A 16,560-nucleotide genomic window follows, 5' to 3' on the forward strand; every position below is an offset into this window, starting at 1 on the left:
GAGCGGGCGGAGCGGGCGGAGCGGGGCGGAGCGGGGCTGCTCCGAGCGCTCCGTGCCGCGGGCTCCCGGCGCATCCCGCTCCCGTGAGTGCCCCGAACGGTGGGAACGGGATCCACCGAGCCGGGCCGGCACGGCACCCAGCTGGGGCACAGCGAGCCGGGCCGGCTGGGACACCAAAGGGTCAGAGCCGAGCGGGCAGGATGGGATCTTGGTGAACCGGGCAGGATCGGGAGGGATGGGGCTGGAAAGAGCAGGATGGAGCCCTAAGGGGTCAGAGTGAGCCCGTGCCTGCCGAAGCATCCCGCTCTGGTAAGTGCCGCGTACCGGGAGTACGGGACAAGCCGAACCGGGAAAGGATGGAATTCGCGGGCAGGAAGAACGGGATGGGACTGGAACCCAACAGGGTTAAACCCAGCGGGGTAAAATGGGACTGGATCGGACAGAATGGGACCGGACCGGGCAGGAAAGGACCCCACGGTGTCAGACCCGCCCAGGCAGGATGGGACCCTACAGGGTGAGAGTGACCCCGCTCCTTCCCGGCACATCCCGCTGCCGGTAAGCGTCGCCAGCGGGGAGTGGGGCACGGGACGAGCCGAGCCGGGAAAGGATGGGATCCGAGCGGATCGGAGTGAGCCGGGCAGGATGGGACTGACAGGGCAAGATGGGACCCAACGGGGTCAGACCCAGCTGGGCAGGAGGGGTCCGAGCGGGTCAGAGTGACCGGGCAGGGTCAGACCCGAGGGGCAAGGCTGAGCCCGGCAGGATGGGATCCAACGGGACCAAACCAAACTGGGCAGGATGGGGGCAGGCTGGGCAGGACTGGACCCAAACAGATCGAATTGAACTGGGCAGGATGGAAGAGAACGGGGTCAGATGCAGAGAACAGCCGCGCTTTGGGATTTGGGGTGATCCCAGAGCCGCTCCGAATGGAAGCTGCCCGGCTTTGCCCTTGGGGAGGTTTGGCAGCTCTTACCGTGGAGCAGGGCTCAAATTCCCACCGTGATCCCGCTGGCAGGGCTGGTGCAGGGTGGATTCTCCCCTGTGCCTCTGCTCCCGTGGTCTGGGGTGCCTGCATCCCTCAGGCATCCACAGGGATCAGCCCCGTGCCAGAAGTTGTATTGCACATAAATGTGCTTAAGTGTGCTCAAGGGACCTGGTTTTCCTTGGCACCTCTGCTGTGGGTGCCCGGAGCCTGGCCTCTACCTTTTATATATATTTAAATGTATTTGTGCACGTATGTATCCAGAGGTATAAATATATCCCTCTATATGAGCATGTATAGATGTATAAATATATTTCTGTATACATGGATGGAGACATGTATCAACATGAGTGTGACTCCAGGTGCTCAGGGACATATATTTGTGTGTAGGGGTGTAGAAATTTCTGTATATGTGTGTGTATATTCTGTATATGTGAGCGGAGAGATTTAGATTTATATATATTTTTATATATATATATATATATATATATATATATATATTTATATTTATAAATATGTAATGTGTGTGTGTGGAGAGCCATAGATATGGTTGGATGTAGTGAGATACATATGTAGAGAGATGTGCAGAGGTGTATTTATGTATAGAGATATGTGTTTATGTTTGTATTTGTATTTATATTTACATGCATAGTGGTATAAGCCAGCTGAGACTGGGAAAGCTCGTTGCACCTTCCCTGTCCCCATCATTCCCTTTCCAGCATGGAATCACAGCCCAGGATGCCCAGAGCCTCCTTGAGGTGCTGATTTATGATGGGGCACCAAACTGTGGGAAGATGAATGTGCACACCCAAGGACAGAGTGGCTCTGCCACCACCCTGTGCCCAATAATCCATGTTTAGCACACCAAAACTTCCAGTGTTGTCCCAATTTTTCCACATTGTTACACCCTGAGGCTTCACTAAATGGAGATTTCCCTTAAAACATCCAAGCCTGGCTGCCCACCGGGCAGATGGGCACCTGAGGATATTTTGGCCCCAGCCAGGAGATGTTTGGGGATAAGGATGTGGTGGCTTTGGCCAAGTGACACGCAGGATGGAGCATCCCTCTTTGGAACTTGCTGAGCTGGAGCTTTCACTTCCACCCAGCCCAGAGTGCCAGCCCTGCCAGCCAGCCACAGAGACCAGGATGGGAAAGATAAACCACAGAGGAACATTTCCAAGGGACAAAGCCTTCCCCACATCCTATTCCAGGGCAGCAACATCCAAAAGCTTTTCTCCACCGTATCCAGCTCGCAGAATCCCCCTCCAAATCAATAGCAGGGCGTTAATTAAAGCTAATTCCACTGGAGAAGGGCTTGGTTTGAAAGCAAAGAGGTTGGAGGGGGCACGTGCAGGGGGAAGCTCGCGGCTGCGGGTGATTATTTTTAATCTCTTCCCCATCTGGCCACAGAAGCAGCTCCACTTCTCTTTCCCGATCCTTGTTCCTCCTCTGCAGGCACCTGAAACCTCTGGGATGAGGGTGACCCCATCCTGACCCTTCCCAACACCACAGGCACCCCTTCTTTCCCCCCTAAAGTCTCATTTCCCAATGGGTTTCAGCCAGTGCCCGTCGCTGTGGTGGCAGGGTGCCAGCTCCTGTGGATGTGGGAGGTGCCAGCCCCATCACCCCAAGAGCTGGCAGGGATTCCCATGATGGGGTTTTGGGGTGAGAAAAGGGACTTTTGGGATAATCCACCCCGACAGACAATGAGGTGGGAACATTCCCAGGGCACAGAAATTGGTCGAGGCTGAGGGTGTCAGTGTGGTTTCATTAACTGGTTTCATTAATTGGTAGGTGCTGGCAGACTGTGACTGGGGGTTCTGGGCAGCTGCAGGCCCTGGATACAGCTGGGATGGGCATTCTCCAGTGTCCCACCTTTCCCTGGGATCAGGAGGGATTTTTCCTCCTCTCCTCCAGCTTTCCCACCCCTCCAAACCCAGCAGCAGGGGGCTTCAGTGCTGTTTCCCTCTTACAAAGAGGGGTTTTTTCCTCATTTGCCATTTTTTGGGGGGAATCCTTCTTTTTCTGGCTGCTCTTCCTTTCTTTGGGTGCCCTCCCTAACTGAAGACCTGGGCATGGCCCTCAGCAATGCCCTGCCAACACCTCCAAGGGGTGTTTTGGGGGGAAAATATGTTGAAAACGGGTGTAGACCACACTAATACACTTCAAACTCAGTGCCTGTGCCTCAGTTTCCCTTGTTTTACTGCAGCACCTGCTCAGCTGGAGCATCTTTTTCCTCTTGGTGCCACAGTGCCAGGGGACTTCCCTGTCCCCAGCATCTGCCCACAGTCGGAAGGAGCCAAATATGAGGGAAATGAGGCAAAAATGGAGGAAAGGAGGCAAAAAAAATGAGGAAAAATGAGCAAAAAATGAGAGGGAAAATTTTTTAAAGTACAGAAAAGACCAAATAATCCCGAGCCAGCCACATCCTGGCACCTTCAGGCAGGAGCATCCCCTTGCCTGGCGGCATCTGAGCCGTGCCACAGCCGTGCAGTGCCAGGCAGAGCCATTCCTGCCAGCTGGGTTTCTGTTCCCCGTTCCCCCGGGCTGAAAGAGGAAAGGGAAGTGTTGCTCAATGGGGCGAGCACAGCACCCACAGATGTGCCGAGGGCTGGCAGAGCCGTGGCTCCCAGCACCCCGGGGCACCCCAAGAGGTAAGAGGCACTCGCAGGCCCCCTCTGCCCAGCCGCCTTGTCCCCAGTGTCCTTGGTGGGGACACTGGGGGGGTGGCAGAGGTTCCTGTGGGTGCTGCCCCGACCTTGGGTCCTGGGGGAGCTTTGGGGGGACCCGGGGGAGCTTTGGGGGGAGCCAGAGGATGGGAAAGTTCACAGGCCTGGAGCATTTATTGGCGTGGAGGGGAGGGAGGTGCTGGGACTGCCTGGAGCTGGGGTGACAGTGGGGTGACAGTGGGGTGACAGTGGGGTGACAGTGGGGTGACAGTGGGATGCAGGGGGGCTCAGCAGGGTTTAGGGGGGCACGGGGGGCTGATGAGGGCTCAGTGAGGTGACAGAGGGACTCAAATAGGGTGTGATGGGACGAACGGGGGTGCAGGGGGACTCAGCAGGGTACCAGGGGACGGGAGGTGTGTGCAGCAGCCAGGGGACGGATTCACAAGCCCCAGAATCGTGTCCCCAACACCGGCACCATGGCTGGGCTGGGCTCTGGGGACTGCTGAATCCTCAGACACCTGAAATGGGGGGGTACAAGCTGACAGGCTGGCCCCTGGGCTAGTTTGTCTCTCTCTCCCTGGTGCCCTGTGCCCCATGCTCCTGGCTGGAGCTCGGGCACCTCCTCCCTGCCTCAGTTTCCCCTTCCCAGGGGCCGCCCCCTTCCAGGCAGGTTTGTGCCCAGGGCAGCAGGGGAAGCGGGGGCCGTGCCTCCTGCCAGGGCTGCATCCAGGGCAGGGCAGGGAGGAGGGCAGGGAGGAGAAGCGGCTCTGCGGGACCTGCTGCACCCGCGGGCGGAGCGGGGGTCGCGCCGGGCTCCGGGCGGGTGGCACGTCCCGGGCTGAGCCCGGCCGGCCGCGGGGCTCTGGCACCCCCTGCAGAGGAGCAGGAAGCCCTGCCGGCGGCTACCCGAGCATCCTGCCGCAATTTCCTCCGCCGGAGGGGGCTGGCAGCGGCTCGGCCCCGTGCGAACCTTTCTGTGCGGGATAAGCGCGTCGGGAAGTGGAGCTGGGATGGTGGCAAGTGTGGCTACCACGCTGTGCTGTGCTGTCCCACTCGCTCTGCCTAAATCCATCACTGTGGCTTAGAAACCTGGGACCACAGGAGGGTCTGGGATGGAAGTGACCTTAAAGATCCATTCCAAGCCCCTGCCATGGGCAGAGACACCTCACACTAGCCCAGGGTGCTCCAAACCCTGCCCAACCTGGCCTTGGACACTTCCAGGGGTGCCACAGCTTCCCTGGGTAGCCCAGCTCTCCCAGAGCAGAGGGGCTCCTTTGGGGCAGCTCTGGGGCCTCCTCTGGGCTCTCTGCAGCAGCTCCAGGTGCTGCTGCTGTGTCCCCAGGGCTGGGGCAGCTCTGCAGCTGGGCTCTCACCTGGGCTCAGGGGCAGAATTCCCTCCCCTGCTGCCCACGCTGGGGGATCAGCCCAGGACAGGGGGGTTGCACATGACTGCAGTGGTTGGGTCATGTCCAGCTTCCCATCCACCAAATCATCCTCAGCGCTGCTCTCCATCCCTTCATCCCCCAGCCCGTGTGCATACTGGGGGTTGTCCCAGCCCACAGAACACCAGTCCAGGTTCATGTGACGCCACGCAGACGAGTCACCAGCTGTCCCCTCTGACATTCACAGGTGCTGCGGAGGCGCCGTGCCGGCAGAGAGGGCACTGACGGCTGGGAGCACCACCATGGCCAACCTGACAGCCACGAGCGCCGGCAGGAACTCGTGCACCTACCACGAGGAGTTCAAGCAGGTGCTGCTGCCCCTGGTGTACTCGGTGGTGTTCGTGGTGGGGCTGCCCCTCAACGCCGTGGTCATCGGGCAGATCTGGCTGGCGCGGAAGGCGCTGAGCCGCACCACCATCTACATGCTCAACCTGGCCGTGGCCGACCTGCTCTACGTCTGCTCCCTGCCCCTCCTCATCTACAACTACACCCAGAAGGACTACTGGCCTTTCGGGGACTTCACCTGCAAATTCGTGCGCTTCCAGTTCTACACCAACCTGCACAGCAGCATCTTCTTCCTCACCTGCATCAGCGTCCAGCGCTACCTGGGCATCTGCCACCCCTTGGCCTCGTGGCACAAGAAGAAGGGCAAGAAGCTGACATGGCTGGTGTGCGCGGCCGTGTGGTTCATCGTCATCGCCCAGTGCCTGCCCACCTTCGTCTTCGCCTCCACGGGCACGCAGAGGAACCGCACGGTCTGCTACGACCTGAGCGCGCCCGACCGCTCCGCCGCCTACTTCCCCTACGGCATCACCCTCACCTTCACCGGCTTCCTGCTGCCCTTCGTGGCCATCCTGGCCTGCTACTGCAGCATGGCCCGCATCCTGTGCCAGAAGGACGAGCTCATCGGCCTGGCCGTGCACAAGAGGAAGGACAAAGCCGTGCGTATGGTCATCATCGTGGTCATCGTCTTCTCCATCAGCTTCTTCCCCTTCCACCTCACCAAGACCATCTACCTGATCGTCCGCTCGTCGCCCGCCCTGCCCTGCCCGGCCCTGCAGGCCTTCGCCATCGCCTACAAGTGCACGCGGCCCTTCGCCAGCATGAACAGCGTGCTCGACCCCATCCTCTTCTACTTCACGCAGCGCAAGTTCCGCGAGAGCACCCGCTACCTCCTCGACAAGGTGAGCTCCAAGTGGCGGCACGACCACTGCGTCACCTACGGCTCCTAGGCGAGGACAAGGCCACCAAGGCACGGGGCATTTCGGCTCTAAACTCCACGGAGTAGAGATGGCTTCACCAGGAACATGCTGGAGGAGAGGAGGATGGCATCTCCCAAGCTGGCAGCACTTTCAGCCCATCTGCAGCCGGGTGATGGACCCACGGTGATCCACCTCCGTACAGTGTTAACCCCATCACAGATCCAGTGTTCTCTCCCTTGCTCACTTGGAGCAGCTCAGCACCTTAGTGGTCAAGCCACCGATGCACCAAAAACCCACTGGGACCGTGGGAACAAGATGGAGCTCCATGGAGGACACATCCTGGCTCAGGATGAGCTGCTGGGGGATGATTTGTCCCCATACTCAATTACAAATTCCCTGATGGGGACAGCATGAAGGCTGGGAAGGGGTTGGTTCAGCCCATACCACGGGGCCATGTGCTCCTCCAGCTCAAGATCAGTGTCATGGGTGGTTTTAGTGAAACATCTTTTTTGGGACATCCCTATCCCCCAGTGCCTGGAATGAGGCCACACCAGCAAGAGACACAAGCTCACTGGTATTGCTGGTGCTGCAAAATGGTGGAGGAGCACTCCTGGACAGACTGGGAAGAGGGAAAGGGGACAGCAGGGCAGCTGGAACACCCATGCTGGACTTCCCACTGAAGCCACGACCATGGGCTGGGTTAGGCACAAGCTAGCAGCACTGTCACCTCCTGGTGACCTTCACCTGAATCCAGCTCCCTGCTTAGCCCAGCACCCCAAATCTGGCCCGTGCTGGTGCCAGTGGTGCCCTGCTGTCACCTCCTAACCAGGATCCACCACAATCAGAGCCAGCACACGTGGACACAACACCCAGAGCTGGCAGATGCATTCCACAGAGAGCTACTCAGTGTCCTGGCCATGTCACCACACATCCCACAGCTGGCTTGGCCTCTCCATGGGGCTGGCACTTGAGCTGTGCTCCCCCAGCCTCTGTGGGGATGCTGCTCCCCCACAGCAAGGAGGGGTTTGCGAGGTGGATGCACCACTCATCGCTCTGCGAGTCTCCTCTAACATATAGGATGTATGGAATTAACTCCTGCTCTCTCTCAGATGGGTGTATACACCCACTGGATGTACAGACATAGAATCCATCCGAGCAGAGGGAGGTTTGTGGCCCAGCCCAGGCTCTGCACTGCAGAAATTCTCTGCCTGAACACGGTAGATGTATCTATAATGTATATATATATATATAAAAATATATATGTGGATGACTGCATTTGTCATGTCTGCTTATAATAACCACACCTAAGTGGATTGAAGTAATTTGCTTCCAATCTCCAGGGCTGAGCAGCCCTCCAGCTTGGCTGCCTGCAGCTGGCCAAGCGTGCAGCTCCATCCTGCCTTGCTCCCTGCAGGTACACAGGTTCTCCTCAGGTTCCTGGCCATCACCCATCCATGCTGGCAGTGCCACTGTGTCTCCTTGCTGTCATGAGGATGGGAGGGTGTCCAGAGTGGTCACAGGCTCTCAGGTGATGCTCAGAGACCTCAGCATCACGGCTGGGCTGGGACAGAGAGGGATCCTGCAGCAGCATTAGCTCAAACCACCTGGTTTTGCAGGAGCTGCGTCCCTGTCCTGACGGTGACAATGACTCTGGGCTGGGGCACAGAGTGTGATGGAGGAGGCAAAGGCAGCCCCGTGCTTTTCCTTGGCCTCATCCACGCCAAAATCCCTTCTGATGCATCTCTGGGGTCCTGCAGTGGAAGAACAAAGTGCTGGGGGGGCTGCGAGAGCCGTGGCTGGAGGGACAAGCCCAGCCTGATGTCCCCATCCCTTCCCAGACAGGAGGAAGGTGACGGAGTGGGAGGGCCGGGCCACGCCATCCGGACCCAGGAGAGGGCGCAAAATATTTAGATTTGGAGAAATCCGGCTGATCTGTGGGTGTCCACCTGGCTCCAGGGAGGGAGGAGCCCTGCAGCATCAGGGCACCCAGCGCCTGGATAGGACCCATGGGAGGAGGTGGCCGGAAAAACAGAACCACAATAAAGCTCTGAGGGGGGAAAAAATTTAATCAGCATCCCAAAAGTCTGGTGGTGGCTGCAAGGGCTCGGGTGATAACATCCAACAAACTCAGGATGGTGTTCCTGGTACTGGAATCAGTAGTTTGGAATGTTTTTGGAGAAAAGGGGACGCACAGAGCTCTCTTTGGATCTCGCCATGTCCTGCCCTGCTGTGTCAGCACTTCCCTTGGCACCACCAGGCCTGGAAGTGATGGGAATAAAGGGATGCCTTAGAAATGGGGTGAGGGCTTCAGCAAATCTCCTTTGCGTGCCAGATGCTCAAAGCCAGCAGCTGAGGAACAGCTCCCACAGAACCGAGCGGGGATGAAACACATAATTGCATCATTTTCATAAAATCTACCCAAAATACCACCTGGGGGGGACATCGTGGGGATGTCATCCTTGCAGCCAGGCCTGGGGGAAGCAGGGAGGGGGGTGGGAAGGGAGAGCCAGGGAAGGAAGACTTGCTGGGCTGGAGCATCTCATGGCATCGCATTTTTAGGCCCCGAAAAATGCATTTACAGGAGGTGTTGGATTCTTTTCCCCCCTTTTTTGTGCCTTGGGGTCAGAGCCAGAAATGTCTTCTACATGGCCAGAACACCTCTGCAGCCCCATCCGTGTCTCCAAGCCACAGCTCACCCACCAGCCGTCCCAGCCACCTTCATTTTTCACATCCCCAGCAATAAATCTGCTGTCTTGGGGGGGAAAAAAGGGTTAGAGGCTTCAAATAGCAAGCGCTGACAAGCGCTGCTGAAAACCCACGAGAAAGTCTGTTCACGGGGCAGTGCTTCCCTGCAGAGCTTTGCGAGTTGGGAACAAGGTGTTCTCTCCTCCCCGAGATGAGCAGCAAAGCAGGGTCTGGAGGAATCTGCTGCAACGGGGAGAATCTTTCACTGGCACTCACGTTTTTGGTTATTTGTCCTGTTTTCCCCTAAAAAGAAAAAAACTGGGAAGGGATGGAGGGAATCACAGAGTGGTTTGGGTTGGGAAGGATCTTAAAGACCACCTAATTCCAACCCCCTGCCAAGGGCAGGGACACCTTCCACTAGCCCAGGTGGCTCCAAGTCCCATCCAACCTGGCCTTGGGCGCTTCCAGGGATCCAGGGGCAGCCACAGCTGCTCTGGGCACCCTGTGCCAGGGCCTGCCCACCCTCACAGGGAGGAATTTCTGCCCAATATGCCACTTAAGTCTCCCCTATTTTAGTTTAAAGTCATCCCCCCCTCATCCTATCGCTATCTGCCCGTGTAAAAAGTTGCTCTCCCACTTTTTGATAAGCCACTTTATGAAAGGGAAGGGGAATGAAGGATGCTGGGGGCGGGGGGGTGTGGAAGAAAGGATGCAGGGCAGGGGGTAAGGAAGGATGCGGGAGGGGGGTGAAAGATGCAAGGAGGTGAGAGGTGCTCCCGCTTAGCGAGAGGGCAGCTGCAAAGCCGCCTTCCTCTCCCCCCCTCCCCTCCAAAGGAAAGAAAAAAAAAAAAAAAAGAAAAATTAAATAAATAATTTTTAAAAGGGAGCAAAACTTCAACCCTCCCCCTCCGCGGGAGCAAACCCCGCCTCCGGGGAGGAAAGTTTATTTGAATGCAACAAATAAAAAAGCAGGGGCGTGAGGGAGGAGGAAAAGCCAAAAAAAAAAAAAAAAAAGAAGAAGGGGTGGGGGGAGAGAGAGAGAGAGAGAGAGAAAACAAAGCGGGAGGGATGCAGCCCGCCGGCAGCCCGGAGGAGGAGCGGGGCCGGGCGGTGCCTGCGGCGGGGCCGGGGCCGGGGCGCGGCGGCGGCGGGGCCGGGGGGCGGGCGGAGGCGGCGGCGGCGGCGGGGGGGCACCGACAATGGCGGAGGGGGGCAGCGGCCGGGGGGTAGCGGCGGCTCGGTGCCTCCTGCCCGCCTCCTCCCCGCCTTCCTCCTCCTCCTCCTCCTCCTCCTTCTTCTTCCCGGGTAGGAAAGTTTCAGCGCCGATCGCGGAGCAACAACCGGGCCGGGCTTTTGGCAGCCTGGCCCCGTCGGTACGGCAGCTTTCGCTTCGTTTCGCCGAGCCGGAGCCGGCGGGCCCGGCTCATGCCGGGGCTCAGCCGCCGTGCCCGGCTCCACCGCCGCCGCCGCCGCCGCCGCCGGGCCCGGGGTTAAACGCGGAGCCGCCGCGCTGGCCCAGCGTCCCGGCGATGCGGAAACTCTTCGGGGAAAGCTGCCGGCAGCCCACGGCGGCCGCCGGGAATGGGATGGGGAGCGGCAGCGGCAGCGGCAGCGCCCGCGGAGCTCCCCCGCCGCCTCCGCCCCGCAGCCGCGTCCCGCACCCGGCGCTCCGCTCTCCCCGCGGAGCTCCGCCGGAGCCCGGCCCGCATTCCTGGCATAACTCGGCTCGACCGCAAGCACCCTCCTCCTCCCCATCACCCCGCTCCAACGGGGACGATGAAGCGGCGGCGGCCCGTTCTCCCCGCGCCTCGTCGGGCAGCGAAGGCGAGGGGCAGAGCGCTGCCCTCCGGCCCCGCGCCGCGCGGAAGAAGAAGAAGGAGGGCACGGCGGATGGCGATGCCGAGGCCGAAGGCTGCGCTAGGGTGGTCCCCCGGCACCCGCTGCCCATGGTGGCCCGCGTCTCCAAGGTGAACATCCTGCCCTTCGGCAGCCCCGGCGGGTCACGCAGCAGCAGTCGTTATTCCAGCACGGAGACGCTGAAGGAAGAGGAGCAGTTTGGAGTCTGCTGGCCCAGCCAAGGACGGGCTCTCCAGGCAGGTTATGGTATCTATAGATCGCCCAGTTTCGGGGCCAGCGATGGCCTGGCCTGGGGACAGCCAGGGGTCCGCGTCCGCCCCAAGCTGCCCCAGAGCGTGGCCAAGGCGAAAGCGGACTATGGGAGCGAGATTCTGCACCAGCCAGGGCTGGAAGGGGAGCGGGCCAAGCACCGCAAGTCCTTGTCCAACCCCGACATTGCCACCGAGACCCTGACTCTGCTCAGCTTCCTCAAATCAGACCTCTCAGAGCTGAAGGTGAAGAAGAAAGGGGTGAGGATCGGCCTTGACGTGGGCTCTGATGGATGCTCCAGAGGTGCCAGCCCCTCTCCAGGCGGCTGCGGTGCCGCTCATCCCCAAAACCGCTGGGCGCCGGGCGAGCGGCCAACGCTCAAGGACCTGACGGCCACTTTGCGTCGTGCCAAGTCCTTCACCTGCTCCGAAAAATCCGGGACGCGACGGCTTTTCCTGCAGAGCACCATGAAGCAGAGCTCCTCCGAGCTCCTTCTGGCCTCTACGCACAGCCAGGACCGGGTGGCTCCAGGCGGGGGACAGCAGGGGGACGAGGATCCTCTCCCCGTGGTCATCCAGGACCAGTACATCCAGGAGGCGAGGCAGGTGTTTGAGAAGATCAGCAGGATGGGTTCCCAGCAGGACTACGGCTTTGCCGCCGAGCAGAAGGACAGCGGAGGTGTGGAGGGCGCTGAGGTGGTGGCACCGGCGACGGGGACGGCAGACGTGACCCTTCGGGGACAGGTGGAGAGCACGCGGTGTTTGAAGGACGTGGAGCTGGAGGAGAGCCTCGCTCACAGTAAATCTGTGGAGGAGCTGTCGGGTCACGAGTCGAGTGTGACGGACGAGGGCATCGTCACGGAGCCGGAGCCTGTGGGGATGCCCTTCCAAGACCTGCACAAAGCTGTGGATGCCTGGATGCTGCCCGGTGCCGGGCCGGCAGTGGGTGACTCCGACACGCCGCTGCCCTCTCACCCGACGGCGGCGGTGGAAGACCTTCCAGCTGGCAAACCCGAGACGCCGAGCACCCCTGGCAGCCTGCGGCGCCGACGTAAGTTCCCGTCAGCGGGCGCCAATGGGATGGAGGGCGGCAGCGAGGGTGGCACCGAGCCCTACCGCTCCCTCAGCGACCCCATGCCTCACCGGAGACGCTCGGTGGCGGAGGAGGCGAAGAATTTCTCCGTCGACAGCAACCTGCTGGGCTCGCTGAGCGCCAAGGCGGGCATCCCGCAGCCCGCCGCCATCGCGGGCAGCGCGGGCAGCGCGGGCAGCGACCTGTCCCTGGGCAGCGATGGGCCCCGGGACTACAGCAGCCTCATCCGCACCATCGTCAGCCAGCCCGGCGCCATGGCCAAGCTGGGCGATGACAAGGCCAACGGCAAGACCATCAAGAAGAAGTCGCTGAGTGACCCCAGCCGCCGCGGCGAGCTGTCGCCCGGCGCCTTCGAGGGTCCCGGCGAGGCCATCAGCGAGCTGGAGCCCAGCATTCCCCCGTCCAGCAGCGAGCCCATCCTCTCGGCACAGCCGGCAGCACCGGGCACCGGCCGCGGCTACGGCTTTGACCCCAAGCTGGCGGACGTGCTGTCGCCTCGCATCGCCCGCCGCAGCTCCAAGAAGCGCTCCAACCGCGCGGCCCACCAGGAGAACCAGCCGCCCCCCGCGCCCGCCGTCCTCGCCAAGAGCCGCCCGGCCACCAAGCACGTCCGTCACACCAGCGAGCCCACCACCTTCGTCCCCATCACCGTCCCCGAGCCGCTCGTCCCCTCCGGCCACCACGGCCCCCTCCCTGCGCCGGCTGCCGGCCGCTCACCTGGGAAATCCTTCCCGGCCCTCCAGCCTCCTTCGCTGGAGGATGTCACCAAGCGGTACATGCTGGCCCTCAACTCAGGTGACACGTCCCCCAGTCCTGGGGATGGACCCCGCTCGCCGCCCGCTGCCCCACCGCCCCGGCTGCCCCGGTGCTCGCGGCTGCCCGAGGAGCACGGCCCCAGGACCAAGCCACAGGTGGTAAGTGCCCATCCATCCTACGAGCACCTTTGTTTCATGGGGTGCGCCACCCATCCAGAGCACTGGTGGCCTTGGGGTGTGTCATGTGTCCCTCGTGGTGGACAAGTTCCCACCACAAGGGGAAGTTCCTCCCAGCCCTTTCCGGTGGTCCCCAGGGGATGAGCTCTTGTTCACTGGGGCAACCTCCCTGAAGAAAAGGAGATTTTTGGATGGGAAAAAGCAGTTTTCAGGTTAAATAGCACCAAGCTATGGTGGAAGAGGGTTTTTGAAATGCATTATGATTATATATAACATCTCTCAGTGGTGCCACATGAGGTACTGATAAATTGACCATCCCTGAGATGCTGAACCAAAAATTGCCTTTTCCTTGGCTGGGAAACAATCCTTCTGCTTGGGAATCCAAATGTTACGCCCCTTATTGAGCAAAACTGCATTTTCCTCCCCAAAAAACCCACCATCCCTCTACTTGGGATCATGAGCATTGCCACGCTGGTGCGTGGGAAAAAGGGGGAAAAATATTTTTGTGCATGCACTGAATATTTGATTGATAGGTGAAAGTTTGATCCTCGCTGGGGAAGAGCTGGTGCAGTCTGGGGGATGTGAAGGTGCTCTGCTCGCCCTGAAGCACAGCTGCGTGCTTTGGGATCTCTCCTGGGATGGGTTTTTGGCATCGCTGGCGCCTTGGCTGTTGTTTGAACATGGACTTGGGTTCCCATCACTCCGGGTGTTTGTGCCGGGAAGGGCTTGGAAGCATCACCTCCTGCTGCGGCACAGCAGTGCCAGCACCCACGGGGCTTTTAATAGCTCTGGGAGAAGCCCAGAAATACCCGTTCCCGCGGGGGATCTGCCGAGAGCTCGCAGGAATGATGCTGGCAGGGCTCTCTCCCCTGCTCCAAACCGATTTCAGAGGATGGGCTGGACCATTCCCTTCCAGCAGCCACCAAGCCAAGCGTGAAGTCCCCGGGGCTGAGCCCGGTGGTGTAACCCTTGCTGGCCAGGGCAGAGCCATGTGGAGACAGGCCGCTTTTCTTTGGATCCTCCCAAAATCCCCCAGCATCTTCCTCCCAGGGTATTCTCTTGGGATCTGGCATGCTCCTCACAGGATATTCTCGTGGGATCCAAGCAGCCCTGCAGCACTGTCATCCCCAGGAGGTTCTCCTGGGGTCTGGCATCCCCACAGCATCATTCCCCCAGGTTATTCTCTTGGAATACGTCATCCCTGCAGCAACATTCCCCTCAAAATATCCTCCAGGGATTTCTGCTTCCCATCCAGCTCCTTTTCCTGTTGTTGTCCCCACTGCCAGACAACAACCGTTGGTGGCTGAGAACAGGGATGGCCCCTCTTGGCCACTGTGTGACACATCCTTGAGGATGTTTTGGGTAAATTTGGGGGGAATTTGGCATCATTTTTTGCCTGATGGAACAGTTCAGGTTTAGTTCTTTGCCTTCTCCGATCGTGGGCTGGAAAGTGCTATGAAACCATTGAGCATTATAATTAAAATGGGTTAATGAGGAACCTCCTGGAGCTTTGGCTGGTGCCGCCGTGGGGACATTGGCAGGTCCCCAAGAGGAGGCTGTGCACCTAGTGGCATTTCTAAATAATTAATATGTTTAGTTTATATAATATATGGTTTATCTCAATAATTTATAGAGAGATATTTCGTACTCAGGCAGGTCCTTGGGGCTGGTACCTGATGGCCCCAAAATCAGGGATGCTCTGCTGACCCCTACACACCCCCAGCCCGGGTCTGATCCCAACTTTGGGAAGAATTTGGGTGGATTTTTACCAGCTGGGAGCCCTGTTTGGCCGAGCATGTCCTCAGGTGGATGGGCCACCCTGTGGGAGCAGACCCTGGGGATGCTGCTCCTCACCTTGCCTGAACCCTCCGGCCTCGGGGAACAAGGGTGCGAATTTTCCCTTTTAAGGGCAACACCACAGCTGTATCTTCAAATCTCTCTCCTGCCTTGGGATTTCTTTGTGCTCCAGCCATATCCTAACTGAAACCAGGATTTTTATTTCTCCTTTTGATTTATTAGATGGTGGAGCTGGGATGTTTTATGTCAGATGGCATCGGCTTTGTCTGGGGGGGGCCAAGGGGGACTGAGCCCTGCAAGGGGGTTGCTTTAATTCTGAGTGAGAGCACCAAGGACCGGATATAACCTGGCACTGGGATGGCTGGCTGGGAGCATGGATTTATCCCTGGCCAGCAGAGAAGAAATCTGTTTTATTTTTTTAACTTTTAGATTTTTTTCCCCTCCCTGACTCAATGGGAAGGGCCAGCGTTGCGAGGCTGTGAGTCTGTGTGGGGAAATGGCCACCTCCACTTGGGAATTTTGTGGGATGGCAGCATCCATCTCATATCACAGTGGGATGGTGAGATGGTGTCCATCTCCAGCAGACTGTACTGGGAAGGGATTCATAATGGGGTCTGGCACCTCTGGAGTGATGCTCCCTTAAAAGATTCTCTCCCAAAATCTTTCACCCTCAAGAGGTTGAGTATTCCCCAGGATATTTTCCCAGCTCCCATGGTTTGGTGGTGGCTTTGGCAGAGGTGCATCTGGCACATCCTGCCCAGAGAGGTAACGTGGTGTTCTCCTCGGGGGCAGCACTGTTTGCCCTGGGTTCTTTCCAGCAATTCTCCATGGGGCTGGAGCCATCCAGCTCATCCTGGGGAACTCCTTCACCCTGTGCCTGACAATGGGCACCAGGCTTTTAATTCCTTGGGGGTCGTTAGCAGCATATCCCACTCTGGGGGATTCTGTGGGAGGAAAAAACCCCCAAAACTCCAGATAAAGACTTCTCCCTGCTTCCAGCATCCCAAAAGCTGCTGGAATGGGCAGCACACACAAGCACATGTGTGTGCACCCACGTTCAGCCGTACACAGCCTAACAGCAAGGCAGGATGCATTTAGGATGCTTTTGGGATGGATTTGGGGTCCATTTCCTGCCAGACTGGCAACCCTTCGGATCTTTCTCCCCCCCCATAGCCGAATCCATCTGGGGATGGAAAATTAGGTACGCTGGCTGTCCTGCTGTGTTTGTTGACTTAGCAGCACTTGGATTAAACAGGAAAATATTGATTTAAATATAGCACCTCTGGGGAGCACGGGAGTCGTGGGAACGCGGCCTTCCCCACCTGCCGGTCCCGAGCGGAGCGGCCGCACCCCGGAAAAGCCATCAGGGATGGAGGGGGATCCCGGCGGGAACGGCGGGGTCACGTTCCCAGGGAAGCTTGTGTAAACCACCCCTTTCCCTCCCCAGCGCCATCCCCGAGCCTCCAGAAGCTCCTCCTCGCTGTGGGGACAGCTCAGAGGTGGATCCATGCACTGGCCGTGTATTCCTGGAGTTTGTAATTTCTGGGCTTAGTTTCCCCCTGTTCCATTTGTGTAAATGCCCAGGTTTGGGGCTGTGGCTGGGAGTTGTCTTGTTTTTTTTACTGGAAATCTTTAATTAATTAAAGCAGCTGC

The 16,560-nt window shown here is 58.9% G+C and overlaps 2 protein-coding genes across 5 annotated transcripts in view; both read left to right on the forward strand.

Moving 5' to 3' along the window:
- P2RY6 (pyrimidinergic receptor P2Y6) lies at nt 1-7,562 on the forward strand. 4 transcript variants are annotated; one of them, XM_064411146.1, is made up of 2 exons: nt 1-309; nt 5,281-7,562. In XM_064411146.1, exon 2 carries the CDS (start codon nt 5,336-5,338, stop codon nt 6,323-6,325), a length of 990 nt encoding a protein of 329 aa, XP_064267216.1. In that variant the 5' UTR covers nt 1-309; nt 5,281-5,335; the 3' UTR covers nt 6,326-7,562. The 4 variants fall into 4 exon arrangements, with proteins under 4 accessions (XP_064267216.1, XP_064267217.1, XP_064267219.1 ...); XM_064411147.1 differs by having other exon boundaries at nt 1-180; XM_064411149.1 differs by having other exon boundaries at nt 8-83.
- Nucleotides 7,563-10,138: 2,576 nt separating this feature from the next.
- ARHGEF17 (Rho guanine nucleotide exchange factor 17) overlaps nt 10,139-16,560 on the forward strand; it is a 29,941-nt gene continuing 23,519 nt past the window's right edge. The window contains exon 1 of the mRNA XM_064411150.1: nt 10,139-13,092. Within this exon, the coding sequence (XP_064267220.1) occupies nt 10,180-13,092 (2,913 nt within the window). The 5' untranslated portion in view covers nt 10,139-10,179. The remainder of the gene's footprint in view (nt 13,093-16,560) is intronic.

Source organism: Passer domesticus, chromosome 2 (genome assembly GCF_036417665.1).
Source record: "Passer domesticus isolate bPasDom1 chromosome 2, bPasDom1.hap1, whole genome shotgun sequence".
Lineage (NCBI taxonomy): Eukaryota > Metazoa > Chordata > Aves > Passeriformes > Passeridae > Passer > Passer domesticus.

Bases quoted from the DNA above. Each gene is read 5' to 3' on its own strand.
- P2RY6 (XM_064411146.1), top strand. From the start codon at position 5,336: ATGGCCAACCTGACAGCCACGAGCGCCGGCAGGAACTCGTGCACCTAC.